General features: G+C 40.1%; 1 protein-coding gene across 4 annotated transcripts in view; it reads left to right on the forward strand.

The window, feature by feature from the left end:
* Nucleotides 1-673: 673 nt before the first annotated feature.
* CDC14A (cell division cycle 14A) overlaps nucleotides 674-21,657 on the forward strand; it is a 169,242-nt gene continuing 148,258 nt past the window's right edge. For 3 of the 4 annotated variants that reach the window (XM_069478290.1, XM_069478289.1, XM_069478291.1), the window contains exons 1-2: nucleotides 9,879-10,370; nucleotides 11,152-11,242. In XM_069478290.1, the coding sequence (XP_069334391.1) occupies nucleotides 10,322-10,370; nucleotides 11,152-11,242 (140 nt within the window). In that variant the 5' untranslated portion in view covers nucleotides 9,879-10,321. Of the gene's footprint in view, nucleotides 861-9,878; nucleotides 10,371-11,151; nucleotides 11,243-21,657 lie in introns of those variants that run through there. The other variant, XM_069478288.1, reaches the window with a different exon arrangement.

The raw sequence follows: 21,657 nt of genomic DNA on the forward strand, positions 1-21,657 counted from the left end.
ACTGCAGATCCTGAACTGGTCTTTCTTTCTATTGCTTCCCAGCCTATGCATATACTGTTCCCTCAGCCTGGGACTCTCTCCTGTGTCTTCCTCCTTCCCACCTCCCCTGCCACCTTGTTCCCTCTACACTTTATCTACCTCCTGGCCAACTCCTAGTCCACCTTTAGGTCTATGCAAAGACTCACCAGGGAACTCTTTCCTCACTCAACACTGATGAACCTCACATATGCTTCCTAATGTTCTCTGCTTACTCCAACCTATCATGTATCTTGCTATGGAGCCCAGCTGCTCATCTAGCTCTTTCTAGAATGTAAATTCCTTAAGAATAGGAACTCTGTCTTGTTCTCGATTGCAATCCTAGCACCTAGCACAGTGCCAGGCAGATAGTAGATAGTAAATATTTACTGGATGAATGAATACATAAATATAAAGAAAATGTATATTTGATGTTATGGGAAATAAAACATAGGTATGAAGAGAAAATGTTTTACCTAAAATATATATAATATATTTTAGGATAAGTAGAATTGTTTTTGTTTATGTGTACACTACATCTTCTCCTGAAGTTTCTACCCAGGAGTAGTCACCAGGAAATATAGTGTTCCAAAGGTGCACCTAGGATCACCGTGGAAACCACAGGGAAAAACATTTGTGTCCCAGGCTTCTGGAACAGAATGATTGAAAGAACACAAGTCAGAGCAAGGGAATTTAGGAATCTACTGACGATGCCTGACTGAATGGGGTCATTGGTCCCAATCACACCCTGGAGATATGTATTATGGTCAGAGGCAATCAGAAATGAAAAATGATGTTAACTTACACCGTGTGGAGTTGTCTTCAGTTGATGGAAGAACTTTTCTGTGAGTGTTTATTTTACTTATGTTGTTAGCTAGGAGTAAATTAAGTATCAATCCTAGATCTAAAGATGTAATCATTTGAGACTTGTAAAAATCAGATTTTGGAAATAAGTTAGTATTTCTTAATCTATGCTTAATATTAATAACAAATATTTGTATACTCTAGCATCATAACATGACACTCTCATTTAATTTTACTTTTATTCCTGAGAGTTAGAAATTATTATAAACGCTTTTTAACATCAGAAGAAACTGAGTCAAAAATAATGCATATAGTTGGTAGGAGAGTGATACCTGAAACCCAGTCTTCTGATTATAAATCCAGCATTTTTTCCCCTGCTCCAGGATACAAAGAGACTGATTTACATATACAGATAATTCACTCCTAACATTTTAATTAATCTGGATAATTCATCTCCTAACATTTTAATTACTTATTTACTTATTCATTCTCCAAATATTTGTTGAGCATCTGTTTTGTGTAAGTTTCTTCACTTATAAAATGGGAATAATAATAGTACCTACTGATAGACAACCGATATATACATCTTTGTGCTTGGTTTTCAATAAAACTTAACTGTTAACTATTATTATTTTCCTGATAGAAATATGTAGAGTAGGGACATGTGTTAAATGTGCACGTGGAAGTGAACATTTAAAACTTGAGCTTACAATGTGTAGCTCACTAATAATATTTCTCAACGTGGCAATGATGGTAGGGGTAATTTTGGTTGAGGTAGTGGTGATGGTGGCTTAGGAGTGATGTGGGGAATATTATTTTATTTATTTTTAGAGAAAAAAATCTTCATTTTATTTCTGAAAAAATAGGAATGACAAAAATATGTAGATGGATAAACTGTAAAATTTTTAAAATGCATTGAGCTCTTAGCCTATTTAAAATATGGGGCAAATTGGTCAATAAATTCACACTATTAAGTATATTGACCTAGCCATGGAACTTTCTTTTACCTTCTAAAACTGCTGTTCTTTTAAAAAGAATTTTTAAAATTGATACATAATAATTATACATATTTATGGGGTACATTACATTGTGATACATGTAATGTAGAGTGATCAGATCAGGGTAATTAGCATATCCATCATCTCAAATATTTATCATCTCTTTGTGTTGGGAACATTCAATATCCTCCTTCTAGCTATTTGAAACTATATATTATTGTTAACTATAATTAGTATCCGGCAACTTAACTAAATTTGTTTACCAGTTCTAAGAGTTTTTTGGTAGAGTCTTTAGGTTTTTCTGGATATAAGATCATGTCATCTACAAAGAGGGACAATTTGACTTCCTCTCTTCCAATGGCTGCCTTTTATTTTTTTCTCTTGCCTGATTGCTCTGGCTAGGACTTCCAGACTATACTGAATTAGAGTGGTAAAAGTAGGCATACTTGTCTTGTTCCAGTTCTTAGAGGAAAAGTTTTTATCTTTTCCCTGTACAGTATGATGTTAGCTGTGGGTTTTCCATATATGGCTTTTATTGTATTGAGGTGTTTTTCTTCTATACCTAATTTGAGAATTTTTTTATCATGAATGATATTGAATTTATCAAATGCTTTTTCTGCATCTATTGAGATGATCATATAATTTTTGTCCTTTATTCTGTTGATGTGATGTATCATATTTATTGATTTGTGTATGCTGAACCATCCTTGCATTCCAGAGATAATTGTCACTTGATCATGGTGTAGTATCTTTTTGAAGTGTTGTTGGATTCAGTTTGCTAGTGTTTTGTTGTGAATTTTTGTGTCTATGTTCATCGGGGATATTAGCCTGTTGTTTTCTTTTTGTGTTGTGTCCTTGTCTGGTTTTGGCATCAGGGTTATGCTGGACTTATAAAATGAGTTTAAAAAGAATTTCCTCTGCTTCAATTTTTCAGAATAGTTTGACAGGAATTGGTATTTTTCTTTAAAGATTCAGTAGAATTTAGTGGTGAAACCATCCAGTCCTGGATTTTTCCTTGCTGGAAGAATTTTTATTACAGATTCAATCTTGTTACTCATTATTAATCTGTTTGAATTTTCCATTTCTTCTTGGCCCAATCTTGGTATGTTGTATGTGTCCAGGAATTTATCCATTTCCTCTAGGTTTTCAAATTTATTGGCACATACTTGTTCATAGCAGTCTCTAATGATCCTTTGTATTTCTGTGGTATCTCTTGTGATGTCTCCTTTTTTGTTTCTGATTTATTTGGGTTTTCTCATTTTTTCTTAGTCCAGCTAATGGCTTGTCACTTTTGTTTATCTTTTCAAAAAACCAACTTTTAATGTCATTGATCTTTTGTATTGCTTTTTTAGTCCCAATTTCTTCTTTCTCCTTCCTTCCTCCCCCTTCCCTCCCTCCCTCCCTTCCTCCCTTGCTTCCTTCCTTCCTTCTTTCCTTTTTAAAGATAGGCTTTCACTCTGTTGTGTTGCCTGGGCTAGAGTGGAGTGACGTCATCATAGCTCACTGCAACCTCAAACTCTGGGGCTCAAGCAATCCTCTCCTGCTCCAGCCTCCTGAGTAGCTGGGACTACAGGTGCACACCACCATGCTCAGCTAATTTTTCTATTTTTAGTAGAGACAGGGTCTCACACTGTTGCTCAGGTTGATTTCAAACTCCTGGCACCTTCCACAGTGCTAGGATTACAGGTGTGAACTACTGCACCCAGCCAATTTCATTTATTTCTCCTCTGATCTTTATTATTTCTTTCCTTCTACTAATTTTGGGTTTGGCTTGTTCTTGCTTTTCTAGTTTCTTGAGATGCATCATTAGGTTGTTTATTTGAAATCTTTCTAGTTTTTTGATGTAGGTATTTATTGCTATAAACTTGCCTCTTTTTTTTTAAAATTATAAGCTCTTTATTTATTTTTTTATTTCAGGATATTTCAGGGTACAAACATTTTGGTTACATTTTATTTCTTTGCCTCACCCAAGGCAAGATTAGAGGCATGCCCTTCCCCTTTACAATTGCTCACCGTGTCCATTAGTTGTGAGTTTACCACCCCTTTACCCCGTAATCCCTGGAGAATATTACTACCATGTGAGTACCATAATGTTGATAAACTTGCCTCTTAATATTCCCTTTGCTGTGTCCCATAGGTTTTGGTATGTTGTGTTTCTATTTTCATTTGTTTCAAGGAATTTTTAAATTTCATTCTCCATTTCTTCCTTCACCCATTGGTCATTTAAGAGCATGTTGTTTAATTTCCATGTATTTGTATAGTTTTGAATGTTCCTTTTGTTATTGATTTCTAGTCTTATTCCACGTGGTCAGATAAGATACTTGGTATTATTTCAATTTTTAAAAATTTTTTGAAACTTGTTTTGAGACTCATCTTGGAGCATGTTCCATGTGCTGATGAAAAGAATGTGTATTCTGCAGCTGTTGGGTGAAATGTTCCGTAAATGTCTGTTATGCCCAGTTGATCTATGGTTAAAACTGCACCATTATTTATTGACTGCATTAGTTAAGGATGAGATGCCTATTGAATTGACTTATTTTATTTAATGTTCACTAAGCCAGTACTTCTTAAACTATGTTTTGTGGAATGCTGGTATACTATTTAAAGTACAGGGGTAGAAAAACAATTCAAAGTTTTATAGAAGCCACGTGAGAACAATAGCAATGGCAGTTAAAGCAGCTTTTATTGTTTCATTCTGAACTGAAATTATTTCAATGTTTTCTCTAAGTTTTTTGAAGAAAATAGTTACAGATATTGTGCATATATGTTACTAGTGTTAGATACTTTACTCTCTCAAAAGTTTAAGCACCCATAAGCTCACTCCAGACCAGGTGACAGAGTGAGACCCTGTCTCAAAAAAAAGCAGAGCCCATAAACTAAACAATGTAAATTAAGCTAAGTTAGGAGAAAATTAAGAAAAGGTTGTTGGTATTAGTTGAATAATAAACACCGTATTATTTCTGTTTTTTTTTTTTGGAGACAGAGTCTCGCTCTTTTGCCCTGGCTAGAGTGCCATGGCGTCAGCCTAGCTCACAGCAACCTCAAACTCCTGGGCTTAAGCAATCCTGCCTCAGCCTCCTGAGTAGCTGGGACTATAGGCATGTGCCACCATGCCTGCTAATTTTTTCTATATATATTTTTAGTTGTCCAGATAATTTCTTTCTATTTTTAGTAGAGATGGGGTCTCACTCCTGCTCAGGCTGGTCTCGAACCCCTGAACTCAAACAATCCACCTGCCTCGGCCTCCCAAGTGCTGGGATTACAGGCGTGAGCCACCGCGTTCGGCCACTGTCTTATTTCTATCACCAACCAGCTATATGACTTTAGAAAATCAATTAACTGCTGTGGATCTCAATTTCTTCTTCTCTTCTCCTTTTCTTTCTTCTATTTTGCCATATAATCTTTTACAAATGAAATGTTTCATAGAAGACTCAAGTGCTCATCTGTTGCCTTCTACTTCTACCCCAGGTTGGGCTTCTGCTAAATCCCTTGGGCTTGATGGAGTCTGAAATCTGGAACTAGCTGATCTCCCTGCTCCCTTCCGGTTCTTACTTCTTTTATTCTGATTTGGAATTCTTTTTTTTTTTTTTTCTAACAAGACAGGTTCTCACTCCGTCACCCATGCTGGAGTGCAGTGGTGCTAACATAGCTCATGGCAACCTCAACCTTTGAGGCTCAAGCACTGCCTCAGTGTCCCAAGTAGCTGGGATTACAGAAGCGCGTTGCCATGCCTGCCTAATTTGAAAAATTTCAAGAAATTTTTTTTGTAGAGACAGGGTATCACTGTGTTGCCCATGCTGGTCTCAAACTCCTGGCTTTAAGTGATCCTCCCGTCTTTGCCTCTCAAAGTGCTAGGATTACGGAAGGGAGCCACCACACCCAGCCCTGATTTGGAATTTTTTTTTTTTTTTTTTTTTTTTTTTGAGACAGAGTCTCGCTCTGTTGCCCGGGATAGAGTGCCATGGTGTCAGCCTAGCTCACAGCAACCTCAAACTCCTGGGCTTAAGCAATCCTTCTGCCTCAGCCTCCCGAGTAGCTGGGACTACAGGCATGCGCCACCATGCCTGGCTAATGTTTTTCTACATATTTTTAGTCGTCCAGCTAATTTCTTTCTATTTTTAGTAGACACGGGGTCTCATTCTTGCTCAGGCTGGTCTTGAACTCCTGACCTTGAGCGATCTTCCCACCTCGGCCTCCCAGAGTGCTAGGCTTACAGGCGTCAGCCACCATGCCCAGCCCTGATTTGGAATTCTTAAACAGGTATTGATCATTAGTGTGATGCAGAGCATGGCTGGCTTAGGCCAAGGTCTTAGTGTTTCTGGGCAGCTATTTTATGAGCCAAAAACATATGTATGTTTTTGGTGTTTTGGTTCTATTGTAATAACTTTTTTGGATATATATTTTACTAAAAGCTGTTTAAATTATTTTGTGCGTTAGATAAGGAGTTAAATATCATAATATTTAAGTTTCATTCCTTGAAATTCCTTTGAATTTCAAACTACTCAGCAGTATAAATTTCTACTGCTTCACGTTGCATACTTAATTTGAAAATTTTTAGAAAAAATTCAAACTATGTTCTATATTTTCTTTCACTGGCTTAGATAACTTATTATCACTATTGAACAAGCAACTAAAATAGTATGTTATAATGACATATTCTAATGAAAAATGATAATTTAAAAATAATGAAAATAGAATATGTAAATATGTAATAGAATATGCAAATCTCATAGCTGTAAAGCCTTTGACTATCCTGAGCTCATTTTTCCTTACCCTCTTCCAACAAGAAGAATATTTTTCTTTTTTCTTGTAGCTGAATGGTAAAACTTAGTTCTTTTATGTTTTTCATTGCTTTTGCTCCCATCTAAATTTTTTATCAATGCTTTTTTCTGATCTCAGAACTGGTCACATCAGGCGACCACGGTCTGCATTCAATTCCAGGACACGCTTTATGAGGGATTGGATTTGGCAAAGAGACTGGACTGGAAAGCGGGGAGACTTGAAGCCATGTAATGTAAAAAAAAAATGTTGAAAATGGGGATTTTAATCTGGAGAATCTTAAGGGGAAGGAGTGGTCAATGGAGCTGCCTTTGCATTTTTGAAGAGTTGTCATGTGTTAGGGTAACTAGGGATCTTCAGTACAGCATCAAGCAAGCGGCTGAATTAGAACCAGAGAGTGTTTACATAATTTGGAGCTGTCTCCAGCAGTGAGTTTTCTAGCTCTGCAGGTGTACAAGCATAGGCTGCAAGGGTGTCTTAGCTGGTGTCCAAACAAAGGTTGCAGTGTTACTTAAATGTTGTCGTTTTCAAACTCAAGACACTTTCTATACTTACCTGTTAAATTTATGCAACATTTATTTGCCTTTTCTGCAGTTGAGAATGACATTTTAAATCTGTTTTAAATCTAAAGTATTTCCTTTATGTGTGAAATGACTCTCTTTATTGCTTAAAATAGAAGTCAATTGCTTACATTTGTATTATGTTAGGTGGTTTGAAAGAAGTTTCTTCCATTAACTTCCTCCATAGACTGTAAAAGCATGCCTTTATTATGAAACTACAACCAGTAGAAACTTTGACCTCATGACACTTGAGAGAATAAAGTGTTTTATGATCTCATTAGAACCTAGGCATGTATGTGTGCTGTGTGTGTACTATCTTGCTCACATTTTTCTTGTAAAATTTTCTATACTATTTAGATTATACAGATTTTGGTTTAGAGAGATTCAATTATACAGATGCTTATTTTCCTTTCATGCAACATTTAAAAAAATCAATTACAGAGTCTTGTTACTTCAAAAATTTCATTATGATATTTATGTTATAAATATGCTAAGGAAAAATAAGCTTTTTCATTTTGATTTAAAGGACTTCTATTTCTTAGGTCATAATTCATTTCTCATGATGAAGATCTCTAAGCAGGAGAATTATATGAAAAAAAGTTTTTGTAAATTCATTTTAGAAAATAATAAGAGAGTGTTCTATTAAATCTGGCTTCTCTGAAAGCGTAGATTTGGGGTTCTTTTCATTAGTCTGTTTACTTTGTGAAATTAAAAGTTTATGTTTTGAATGAATACTCTGACTTCTATATCTAATGCACTTTTTTCTAATACAACACTTACATGGGAAATTGTTAGGGAATTCATTAAGTGCATTTAGATTGTACAAGAATTTTAATCAGCATCTTTGGAAATATATTGCCATCTTTGAGTTTATTAGTCTTTTAAACAAAGTGAGTACGTTTATTGAGAGATTCATATACTTTTCTGTATCTTTCACATATGAAATCTTAATTAGAATTTTCTTCAATAAGATAATTTGAGTTCCCAAAATGAATGTTGATCCCGAGATTTTGAAGAATGAACATCAGGCAAAATTCAGCTAACTTTGTGAGTGTGGACAACACATTTGAGATAGCTTCCTTCTTGAGAACTCTATAGCTATGGTCGTGGTGGGTAAATCATGGAGTTCTGCTCATAACATCTCATCTTTTCAGGACTTTTACAGTTTTAAAAACTCTTTTGAGATATTTTTTCCTCATGAAAATTAGGGATGGTAGGTGGTGCCCTTTAGTGATTCTTTCAGCATTAAATGTATATGGTTCTGGGCTTAAAGATTTGGACATCAGGATAAGTTCTGTTTCTATCTTATAAGGGAATGTTTGGTTAGCATTACTGAGATGTTCTGAATAATATTTCTGAATATCAAAGCAATATTCATGTGTTGTTTTTGTGCCTGTTTAGCTTTTTGGAGAGCCAGCCTACCTGGCTAATGGGCTAAGACCAATGAGTTGAACTTTACTACTTGCCCTCAGAGCGCTCTCTGAGTCAGTCAGCTCTTCACTTGTGCGGCTCTTCTCCCTAGAGGTAAACAAGCGACTGCGAACAAAAAGGCGGGCACAAATCCTGTTTCTGGAGAAACCACTCAGAGCGCATGCTCTTCTGGTGGTGGATCTGTAGCGCCATTTTCGTATGGAAGAGACTGCTGGCTAATTAGGCACGTCCATAGGACACCCTGCGTTAAAGTCGCTCAAACAGTATGAAGAGAAACTAGTCAAGGGCCCCTTTGAGACGAAACCCTTCCTGCAGCGCTTCAGCTGAATCCACGTAGAGAAATTCCTTTGTGTTAATTTTCCCGGGACAAGTGGTCCTCTCCTATTCCCTCCGCCTCCGTCCCCGCCCGCGCTGGCCTGGCAGTCCTGCCCCGCCCTCTCCCGGACCAACGCAACATAAAGATTAGGCATTTTGATGACTTTGTGCTCACAGTCGCGGCTCAAATGAAAGGCTGTGGAGAACCATATGGGAATGTTTTTTCCCGTGAGAACAAAGCACAAGTTCTATCAGAGTCCAGGATGTGTAGAGAAAATCAGTACGTGTACTTCTGAGCTAGGAGGTAGCGCTTCTTTTTCAATTTTGTTTTTTATAAAGATGGAAATCCCCTAAGTGGCAGGAATGGGGGTTGGTTGAAAGGTTAGGTAGAGGTGAGGCCGTGCACGGAGAAGATCTGAGTTCTTATTAAGAGAGAGAGAGAGAGAGAGAGAGACTGTGTGTGTGTGTGTATGTGTGTGCGTGCACTTGCAAGAGTTTGGAAGAACATGGGTGAATGGGGCGAGAGAAAGAAAATGCGAAAGAGACAGAAGACAAACCTGGAGTAGAAGACTTAGGTGGGTACAGAAAAGGAAGGGGCGCCGGCGCACCCCTGCCTCCGAGGTAGCAAGAGACTCCTCTGCGACATCCACTCTCAGCCCCCGCCTTTTCATTCATGAGTTTCTGGCCTAGAGGCCCCGCCCGCTCCCCTGGGCCGAGGGCCCCGTTTCCTGTGCAGCAATTGGTGAACGGCACAAAGCCTTAGCAACTGGCTCCTAGTGACCCGCGGGGCGCCTGGTAACTGGGGCGCGGGGCCGGCGCGGAGCAAGTAGCTAGGCTGTCCCTTTAAGGGATGGCCGCAGAGCCTTGAAAGTGGAGGGGCCTGAGGGAGGGCGGGGAGGAAGGTCTGGGGGCGGACCTAGGGGGAGGAGCAGCAGGAAGAGTTGCTGCTGAAAGGAGGTGGGGAAGGAGGAGCCGCAGCAGCTGCTGCCAGCCCGCGGGTACCGGAGTCCTGCCCGCTGTCGCACGAGTAGCCACGGGCGCGATCAGGGCCAGACGTCTCCTCCATGATCACTTTGGGAGCCGGGGGAAGACTTTGCCCGGCCGTGAGAGCTGGTCTGCGTTTCCCAGGCGCGGCGGCGGCGGAGCAGCAGCAGCAGCCGGGTCCGAATCCGAGTGGCCACAGCCCCGGGCGTGTGCGCCCCGCACGGAGCGGGCTCGGGTTCCCCACGGAATGTCCCCGGGGCGCCCGGCGCACTGACCCCACAGCCGCCCCCGCCTTCGGCGCCTGCTGCCTCCCTCGGGCGAGCTTGGTGTTCGGGACTGCAAGCTTCCCGGCTCCTGGGCAGTGGGGAAGCCCCCGGGGGCGGGTGACCTTAGCTGGCCACGACCCAGCCCTCCCCCGTGCGTATCTCGCTTAAGATGGCAGCGGAGTCAGGGGAACTAATCGGGGCTTGCGAGTTCATGAAAGGTGAGGAGCAGCCGCCCAGCATCCTCCAGCTCTTCCTCATTCCCAACTCTTCACTTTTCGCCCCTACGTCCCAACCACTGTCCCCGGCTTCTCCTGGGGCCCCCAGTGTCCTGCAACCGCTGCGCGCGCTCGATCTCTGTCGGTACTCTGCCCTCCCCGAGGACCCCCTGCTTCCGGCTTCTCTGTCTTTCTTGCGTCCCTCGTTCCCTCTGCAGCTCCCTCGGATGGCCTCCTGGCCCGGTAATGGGACAACGCCGGCTTCTGCCTGGGTTTGATTTCTGCACTCAGCAGCTTGTGGGGATCCTGCTTCGGTTGACCCACTATTACTGGCTTCGGTTTTCGGGACACCCCCCAACCACACCCCCCTGTCTCTCCTCCCTTCCTCTTTATGAAGTCTCCGGAGCTGCAGGGGAGAGGCTCGCCTCTCTTCCCCTTCCGCAGCTGCTGAGGTCTGGAGATTTCGGAACAAAACTTGCACCTCCAGTTCTGCGGGTACCCCCAGTTCCTGTCTCCTCCCGCTGGCCTGAAACAAGAGAGATGTGGGAGCTCTGCCCCCCGCTGAGTCCCAGGGTCAGGTCCTCTTCTCGCCTCTCTGTTGTGCTCTTGGGTCTCTCTTTTTTTCTTGGAGAGATCAGGTTTCTGCAAGAATTCCACGTGTTAATGGGGCCTTTAAATTATGGGTAGCAGTTATTATTTTGATCCTTCATATATTATCAGGACCCTTCACCTCCGCTTCCCTGCTTCTCATACGTTTTCTCCATCTTTTAAACTTGTCTTTCAGATCGGTTATATTTTGCTACTTTAAGGAATAGACCAAAAAGCACAATAAATACCCACTATTTCTCCATCGATGAGGAGCTGGTCTATGAAAAGTAAGTTTCTATTTTGTTTTTTTTTTCTTTCAACCATTTAGCTTGTTGGCTTTCTGGTACGGAAACACTATATGTCTTTACAGTAGTTTTATTCATTTTCTCCCCACAGTGCAAGTAACAATACCAATTTTTTTAGGCTCAGGTGCTTGGGGAGAGGTGCAGGGAAAATTAACATAATTTGAACCTGTCAGCACCTCAGTTCTTTAAGACATCTATCTGTATAGTTCTCCTTACCACCACGACAAACAGCAACTGTAGATTCCTAACACTCCCCAGAGTAGGACCAGGGAGACACATACTTTGTCATTGCCAGACTCTGTAATTGGTCTGTGACTCACTCACTGTGTATTTATGGGGCACCCACATGGTACAGGGCAGTGTGCGTATTACAGGTGCTTAAGCTTTACAGTTCATAAGACTTCTGTTGTATCTCAAGATGTTTTTGTTTGTGTAGCTTGTTTTCAGAGAGTGAGGCACGTTAGCCACAGGGAGCTGAATCCGAGTCACATCTATGAGTAACATTTTGCCTGTATGACAAATTGTAGATTTTTTATTTGGGCTCCCCGAACTTCATGATATTCTTTTCTTTGGCTCTGAGATAGTGGTATAGGAGTACTGTTTTACTTTCTTTGGTTACTTTGCTTCTGTGGGATTAGGATTTGAAAGTGTAAAATAAATGTGGGGAACTGTTTTCTGTGAAAGATCATTAATCTATGGAAAAAGATATCTTAACACTTTAGACATAGTAAAAAATTAATTGAAGAGAGATATAGCTCCAATAAAAGCAGCAGATAAGAATAAGAAGGCTCAATTGACTTAGTTCTCTACTTTTATTAAAAGAACTGGTATTTCAGAGGAGTCTAATATATTCCAATTTAAATATTTAATTTTACTTTCTTGTTATCTTAACCAAATGTGCACTTAAATGAACATAGTTAAATGAACCACAGTAAGCTTTCTAGGACTTGTCTGTTAGGGATACCGGCAGTTTCACCTAAAGATTTGTGGGTACAACCAGGCCTTTGAAGAGTGAATATTCTGGACCTTCAGGAGCATATCTTTTATTTGACGGAAAACAATCTTTAATAGTCACTTTATCATGGGGATTCTTGACACTGATGTCTTCAGAACATCTTACTTAGTGGTTCTTGGAAGGAGGATGCCTCTTGGATGGTTGGAGTGGGAATGAAAGAGCCCTTTGCTGCACCTCATGAATACCCAGAGTTGCTGAGGCAAAGAGGTCTAAATCCCTGGTGTCAGATTACAACTCTGCTTCTAGACAGAATGGAGTTATGCGAGGCCATGTACCTGGATGATGTCACTGCCAGCAGTGATAATTGAGTGTTCACTCTATTGTTGGGGATGTGCACTGTTGTGGCTTTCTTTTTGTGAGTTTAGGATTTGGGAACCTCTCATGAGTCTTAGTGTAGAGACTCTCTATATATCCTTATGTTCAATTCTGCAGTGACTCACATACTAGAGGTGAATATGTCATCAAACAAGCTCTAGTTGCTGAGGTCTGTGTCACTTCTCTTGGAATTGCTGGTAGTGGATCTAGCATAAAATTACATTTAGCCAACTAAACACAGTGCACGATGGCTTTGTTTTTTTTTTTGAAACAGAGTCTTGCTCTGTTGCCCTGGGTAAAGTGCAGTGGCATCATTGTAGCTCATTGCAACCTCAAACTCCTGGGCTCAAGCAATCCTTTTGCCTCAGCCTCTCGAGTAGGCTGGGACTACAGGTGCTCACCATGATACTTGGCTAATATTTTCTATCTTTAGTAGAGACGGGGTCTCATTCTTGGTCAGGCTGGTCTCGAACTCCTAAGCTCAAGCAATCCTCCCACCTTGGCCTCCCAGTGTGCTAGAATTACAGGTGTGAGCCACTGTGTCTGGTCCCCAGTGGCTTTTTGATTCTAATATTAATATATGAGAAAATTTTTTGTGTGATTTTAATGTTGGTATTTTAGGATAGGCCTACAAATTACATTCCTCTTATATTTATTCTGCTGTATTTCTGGTGTTTTATAAGGAATGACTTGCTGGAGAAGCCCTTAAGTGTATATTGTGAGTTTGGATGTCATTTGAAATGATGACGAGGACTCCAGCCTGGTAGAGCGTGTACTTCTCTTAGTTTGGACTTGCCCTGCTGTGCCACAGTAGTGGCTGTGGTTCTGATCGCCTACACCTCCATCTCCATCTTTTTTGTTATCCCATTTTATTGCATAGCGCTAGGTGATGCAGAGACTAAAACAACGGGAGTACCCATGTTACCTTCAAGGAGTGCCAAGCTGATAGGGAGAATAATAGGACTGCAATTTGAGGTATATGAAAAATAACTACCCAAAGAGAAACGTGACCCCTGTGTTAGAAGAGGAATTCACAGGAGGGTGGAGGCATATCTGGTGGAAGGTTCAGAAAAGGCTTCATGGAGGAATTAAGATTGTCTTGAAGGATGGACAAGGTTTTTTCAGGCAGGGGCATGAAAGGAGGGATCTGAGAAGAGAGAACAGCCAGGGTGAGGAGGGAGGCTCAAGGATGTGTGTTCAGGGCGTGGTAAGTCCTCCAGTTTGCCTGGTGTCTTTACAGGTCACATGTATGGGATGGGGAATGTGAAGCTGAGAGGTCAGTTGGGGGCAGAATAAAGCCAGGGTGAGGAACCTGCAGTTTCCTTGGTACACTATGAGACTCTGTTGAGGGTTTTGGTGCAGGCATGGTATGATTTGATTTGTGCTAATTGCAAATGATGGGAAACATTTACTGAGAATTTAAATGTGTACCAGATGCTATTTGGGGTACTCTGAAACTATTAATTCATTTTGTTTTCCTAACAATTCTGTGAAACAGGCACTATTATCATCCTATCATATGAAGATGACAATAAGGCACAGAGAAGTTAGGTAACTTGCTCAGGGTCACAGAAGTAAGAAGTAGCTAAGCTGGAGTTTGAAACCAAGTCATTTGGTTCTAGAGGACATATATCCTTTTCAAAAAATTAATATGATAGCAAGGTAGGAGGTGGAAAAACACTGGAGGTAAGAGGAGAAAGGGGAGAGGGACTGATGCAATGACTCCATCTAGTCAGCTCTGCTGCTGGGAAGTGTAGGATGAGAGAGACTGCAAAGCCCCTTGAAGGACACGTCGTAACCTGGGTTCTGTCTGTGGAGGATGTCCTGTGGTGAGAAAGATTTTGACTGTCATATATAATGTGCATGTCTCTAAGGAAGCAGTATATTCATATTCATTATCACACAGTACCCATACAGCCTTCTGTGTAATTATTTGTTGAATGTTTAAATGAAATGCTACCTTTCCAGCCAGGTGCAGTGGCGCGTACCTGTGTCCCAGCTATTCAGGAGGCTGCAGTGGAAGGAGTTCAAGGCCAGCCTGAGCAACATAGTGAGGCCTCGTCTCTAAAAAACAAACAAGCAAACAAACAAACAAAAAGAAATGCTACCTTCTGGCTAAATTATCACCATAGAACCTATTACTTTTGAATTGAGAAATAGACTCTTTAAATATCAGGCTGTGGGTACTCTAGACAGCTGTGTTTTATGCAGATGTGTATTTAGTTGTAAAAACATGATAGCACTCCATGATTGAAATGACAACCTTCTGAGAAGCTGGTAGAGCAAATTTAAGAAAGTGTTCTCATAAAGTAAGGCTGTTAGAATGAAAGTTTGAATATTCTGCTTGATTTTAAAACAGAACTTATTAGTATAAAGACGTGAAGAACTTCAATAAAATGAGGATGATAAGAAATCATACTTTATCCTTGGGTTCCGATTTCACTGGGAAGAGTGAAAATCAGTGTATAGGGTAACACATTTGTGGTACAAAAATAGCCCCATAAAAAGAGAGCCTTTCAAAGAAAATTTATCTGTATTTGATTAAGCTACAAATAACACACAACTCTCCAGAAAGGCAGATTCTTTGGTATTGGAACCGGGCCCTGTAATCCAAACAGAGGCTTACTTTTAATAAGGTGGCTCATATTTTTTTTACTAAAAAGTTAGAGAAATCAAATATGTTAATTGTTATAACCTTTATATGTCCCTCCTAATGGTGATCATGGATACAGAGTTGGACATTAATGGCACAAAAAGCCAGTTTGTTGGGAAGGATAGCATATAAGGTCTTCATTTTCAGCCTTGTTCATTATCATTTCTTTTCTCTTTGGGTTTTTAAAGGAAAGGTATTGAAAATGCAGAAGAGAGCTCTTCATGGAGATACTCTGGGAACTGAATTTTAAGCAGTTCTTGAAGTGACTTGAAGAATTTCACCAAATGTTTTAGCATGTTAAGAATGAGCAGCCTCTAATGAGGACTAATTAGCTAAATGGAAGATTTAAATAATTTAAAACATTCAATTTTCATTTAAGGTTAATTAAAGTAACCTTATATTAATGCAGCCAGGAATTTTTGAATACATAATTTATAGAAAAATGATTTCTTTTATCTTGTCTATAGCATAGGTTTGAGTCAGAATAAGAATGTAGGACATCTTTGGGTGACGTACAGAAGAACTTCTCTTGCCTAGAAATATTGGTGGAAATGAGTATTTAGGTTAGATGTAAGTGAGAAAAAATCCTTTTGATTTTTCCATTTTTATTTCAAATTAAATATGTAGTAAGTAGGATAATTTAATAGGAAGTTGAATGCTACCTAAGCACATACATACATACACATCTATATGATCTTATAGAGTCTTAGGGTCATCATTCAGAACCTCAGTTCTCTTTACAGATTACTATAGTGTAGACAGAAGAGAAGATTTGGTTGAATTTAGAGACAGATTTCATTGTGAGAACAATAATAAAGCCGTAACACCAATACCACCACCAACAGCAGCTAACATTTTATAGTCCTATGCCAGGCAGTACAGTGTTCTGAGTGCTTTACAAGCACATTTTAACTCGATTAATCCTCAGAACAACCCTGGGAGACAGGTGCTGTTACTATCACTACTTAACAGACAAGGAAACTGAGGCCCAGAGAGGGTGAGTATATTGACTGAGGTCACTAGCTAGTAAGCGACAGAGCCAGAATTAAGGCACAATTAGTCCTCCCAGGAGTCTAGGCATTTCCTAGTTGTCCTGAGGCCAAGGCTGGTGGTGAGGGTGTGGGACAGCTTTGCCCTTTCGTGGCAGACTTGACCCCTCTAACTTGGGTCGTGATGGCTTTAGTGAGAAATGTGCCACTGACAGTGTGTGCACAGACTATGTCCAGATCCTGTCTGGGAATGTGTGGTGGTTACTAAAATTTTTCTTTGTAATCCCATTTTTGTAGAAGTAATTTTGTCTTTTTTCCTTTCAGTGTACTGCCAAAAAGAGAGAAGAGAAATTGAGTTAATTATTATTGTATATTAGTAGGACATGTGGAAATGAAAGAAACCAAGTTTTTTTAAGCCTATGAAAACTGCTTTTGTAGGCTGGTGAAATGTTCTTTCTGCTTAACTGTTATAACGGAACATATAATGATTTCTGCATAGAATTCTAAAAACTCAGAACACTATTTAGCTTTTAAAAGATAGTAGGTTTATACTTTCTTCCTCCTTTCTCCTTCCCTCTTATCCTAACCTGACAAAAATAACCCAGCATTGTTCAGAGCTGCTTTTTTTTCACCCTCTGTTTTGAACACATTGAGTTTTTGGTGTGTGCTTGTGTATATGCATACCTATGCATACAACCAACATTATGATGTAGTATACATTATGAGGAAGTAGATATATCTGTATACATTCGTTGTTCTTAATTCTGTGCCCCACTAGAGTCAAATTTTTCTTTCTAGATATTGATTTCTGTATAGTTGGTCTCTAATCTTCATGATGATAAATTGCTATTCAGTTAAGTTTGTTTGAGATAAGCCTGGTGAAAACATAAAATGTAACAGAGGTGCTAAGGAGAGTTTTCTTAACAGGGCTAGTCTTAATCATGCAGCCTGAAAGAGGGATCCAAGTGGGCTGCAGGAGAGCCCAATGGGATCTGTCAGCCATCCAAGTTCTTTCTGTGCCAGGTCACCACAGGGCGGCTTCATTATTTTGTTTGAAGTAGTTTCCTAAGACATCAGATGTTCTCATTTGTAAGTTCATAAACACATTCCCAAGCCGAAAGTAAATGACTTTTACTTAGCCACAGCTCAATATACCTTTGTGCTTTAAAAAAAAAAAAGGACTGGAATTTTTATGGGAAGTGAAAAGCATAACTTAAAGCTTGTAAGTGGATGAAAATTGCTATACAAGAACCTAACATTTAGGTGAGATAGATTTTGATGCATAGTGCTGTACTAATGCAGTGGAGATACATGCACATATGTAAGGAAGGAAGTGGAAACAAATATAGTGCAGGGCAATATATGACCAGAGTTGCAAATGTATATGTTAGGAGCCCAAGGTAGGAAGAACTTATTACTGCCCAGGGTGATACAGACTTCATAGCGTGTTGTTTGAACTAGCTTTTGAAGGGCGTGTAAGAGCATATGATCTCTGTGAGGACCAGTACTACCTGTTTTTGCTCACCAGTATATCCCTACACCTAGCACAGTGCCTGGCATAGAGATGGGGTTCAAGAAATGTTAGTTGAATGAATGAATGAGTGAGTGAATGAGGAAGGAAGGAAAGAAGAAATTTTCTGCAGAGTCCTGAGAAAAGGCATAAGAGGTGTTTGTGAACTGCCAGATTCTGTTAGATGAGGTGTAATATTTGAATGGCGAGCAGTCACAGGTGAGGCTGGACACTTAGGTGGGGACTGGATTGTGGAAAGCCATTTGGATGTCAGTTCTGCTTGTTTATGAATGGCAGAGAGACTGATCTACTTTAGGCTCTACTTTAGGACGAGTACCCCCTGGCTGGGAGGTGGGGGTCGTGGGAGGTAGGCCATGGCAGGATTAGATTAGGGTTGTAGAACGGGGAACAGAAAGGCCACATGGAGAGGCTAGAAGGGATGGATTGACTGGATTTGGGATTGTCCAGATGAGGATGGGGAGGAGGAATTGAAGGTGAATTCAAAATTTCTGGCTTGGGTGAATGGGAGAAAATGATAATTTTAAGATGAAGTATGTAAATTAGAAAGAGGAACTGTCTTTTTGCTGTTTACTTTTGTTTTGGGGATGGGAGATAGAAAGTAAAAAGGGGGGTCATTATGATGGAGTTTTTGTGATCTTTAAGCAGAAAATAGACAATGCCTGTCCTGGATATTTAGATATTATTTAAAAATCGGGAGAGGTGAGTGAGAGCTGATCTCAAGTTCCTTTCTGGCCTTGTGATTTGAGTTGGGTTTTCTATACTTAATTGTGGAATTCATTGTTTCTTCAAATTTTCTTTAAAGCTTCAGTTTCAATTTACCTAAAAATAAAATGTTGGTTTTATTAGTCAACCGAATACTTCTGGGACCACCAAAGAATGATATGTTGAATGAGAGCCATCAAAAATACTGCTCCATTTATTGAAAGTATGTAGTATTCCCAGTCCTTGACAATGTGGAAACATCTGGTAAATGATCACAATTATTTGTGGTTGACAGTGAATTCCTTTATAAGAAGTAGTTGTGTGAACTATAGTTTTTGAATAAGATTTTTCCTTTATTAATTAATTAATTTAATATTTTGGTCTTAAAAATGTTCATATCCTAGTGATAAATTGAAGAATTTGCCAGTTTGGACTAATTTTGTTATAAAATTTAAATTTCTTTTGAGAACCAGAAAGAGTGGTTTATTTCAAATTTAGTCACCATGATTGATGTACTTTAGTAAGGCATTTATTCAGTTTCATCTGTCTGGGACGTGACATTTCAGTGAAGCAACTTCTACAGAGAATTGGACAATTATTAATACATCTTGGAAAATCAAAAAAGTTTTATACTTTGAATAATTTGTGGAACCTTTGTAAAATGAATCTACATTTCTGCCTTCTTGAAAGAATTTACTGCTCATGATTTCCTTTTTTTCTATAGTACTCAGATTCTACCATTATGAATACATTGGTTGAACGGTTTCACTGTAATTCGGGGATAGTTTTAGGGGCTCCTAAGGAATAGAGGGTTCTTTGCTCATTTGTCAAATGGCCCCTGTTTGCTAAACATCTTGTGTCTTTTAGTGGTTTTAATTTATTCAGTCATTTTTTATTGATGACCTGCTACTGTGAGTTGAATACTTTCTAGGTGCTGCTTGCTGTGGGGTTAGCTTTTGACATTGCTGTCAATGTACCAGTCACTAGTGGCTGCCTCTTCCCTATGGTCTGCTGATGAGCCTAATATACTGTGGGCATGGAAACCAGATTTCACATTTTACTAGGATTTGGTACAAAATAAGACTAAATAGACTCTATGTGAGACTGTGACTCCTTTATAAACATAGCTAAAGGGCATGGGTTTGTGGCAGGATTCAGAAGAAACAATACGACTTTGTTTTTGTCTTACTCGGGATCTCACTTATATTCCAGATTGGTGAGATTTCTGAATCGGGGATCCTTGTATAACTGATTTCTTATTCTATAGATTTTCCTTCCTTTTAAGGATGTATGGAATTAATATAGTAATCTGAAATGTTAAAACTTTTCTATTTTTTTTTTTGTAAGTGTGAGACAAAGAAAAACGTTTAAAAAGGTGTCTTCTAGGAAGCTGTGAATGGTGGGCTTGTACAATACTGTGGTGCCTTCCCAGTTCTGCTAGACCCCTCACTAGTGTTAGATGTGCTTCCTTCCACAGTGCCCTAGCACAGATTGCCTGCAGCTCTAGAAAACCCCAGAGTAAAGGCTTCAGCTGATTTTAACTTGATAAGACTCTCAGACACAATTGAAGGGGCTCCTAAGAAAACAGGAGTTGGGTGACGAATAGTTGGGGTGAGTATTTTCAGATTGGGGTTACTTCTGGAGCAGGCCACATTTGGAACATTCCAGTAATAAAGATGTGGCTGTCAGGTGAAGGCTGCAGGGATGCACCTAACCTTTCCGTGCTTGGAGAGGGGCAGAGGACCTTGCCACTCTCAGTCCCCTTATTGTCCCGTCCTTCTGAGGTCATTTTTGTCAATTTTGTCTATTTAGTCTTATTTTGTACCCAAAGCTTGTAAGATGTGACATATGATATCTCTCCCTACATTTAACCTGGCATACAGTTTAGGAGGATTAGGATGGAAGAAGGAAGTATTTTTGCAGGTGAACCAACCACATCACAATCTTTTGTTTATTTGCTCAGTCATCTCTGTGCCAGGTGCTAGGGAAACAATAGTGAGTCTATTTTAACTCAGCCCTGTTCTCAAGGTGCTTGTAGTCTAGTGGGCGGTAGCAATGATATAAATCAAATGTTCAGACATTAAGATTATCTGTGAGTGCTCTGAAGGACCCACAGTTCTTTGAAAGCACGTGACAACGGGCCCTGTGGGAGGAGTGTGGGGAGGGGTGTGGGTCAAGGGGAGGATTCCCTGAAGCGGTGTGACTGGGGCTGAGACCTAAGGATGAGCAAATGTTAACTAGGCCCCAGAGGGTGGCAGGAACTAAAAGAAATCCTGTGGTTGGAGCTTACTACTAACAAAATCGGGGGAATAGTGCAAAAAAAGGCCCCAAAGAGAGATAGGTAGGGGCTGTGCCACTGGGGCCTCGCAGGCAAGGTTAAGGGTTTTGGTTTTAATTCCAAGAGCTTAGAGAGGTAGTGTGATCATCACCACAAGTTTTAGAGTAATTATTTTCCTTTCAGAGCCTCAGCCACTTTGTAAATGTGGGGATCAGTCATCATTCTGTTTTCTACCAAAGCTACTCGTCCACTGCCTGCATAACCCTCTTGTCTTCAGTACCAGTTGTTGAATAATGGGGTTAATTGACACTGCTTGAGAATGCTTCTGTGTGGGAGTGAATTTTAATCTTGCCAGTGCATTCCTGAAGACATCTCCTTTCGTTTCCATTAATCTGAGTCTCTAAGGGGGTTTTCATTAATTAACTCTCTGCAAAGAGGGAAGTCACAGAATTACAGATCCTGATTCTGGAAGGTTCGTTGGTTCCATGGGATGTGTTGTTTGGCTTTAAGGCACAGTGGCAGCATTCAACCATTTTACAGGAGCAGCCGCTGAAGCTTTGCCTGACCCTGCTACTTGACTTGGGTTAAGAAGGTACCAAGTGGAGAAGGAGGGTTCCTCACACTCTCATGTTGCATACCCGGCCTTTCCCAGAAACCTGGACAATGCATCTAAGGACAGGAGTGAGAGTTGGTATTGGGGTTTTCTCCTTCCTTTATGATCTCAACAAATGTCAAAGTTTATACAGATAAGTAGATAATAATGATATCAAGGTTCCTAATATATGAAGCTGCTTTCTATTCTGTGGGAGAACAGAAGCAGAGTGAATGTCATGAAGAAAGTTGTGACTTCTCCTTCCCTGAGGAGACACTCTGAGGGAAATGCCTTCTGGACACAGACCCAACACACTGAGAGG

Source organism: Eulemur rufifrons, chromosome 8 (genome assembly GCF_041146395.1).
Source record: "Eulemur rufifrons isolate Redbay chromosome 8, OSU_ERuf_1, whole genome shotgun sequence".
Taxonomy (NCBI): Eukaryota; Metazoa; Chordata; class Mammalia; order Primates; family Lemuridae; genus Eulemur; species Eulemur rufifrons.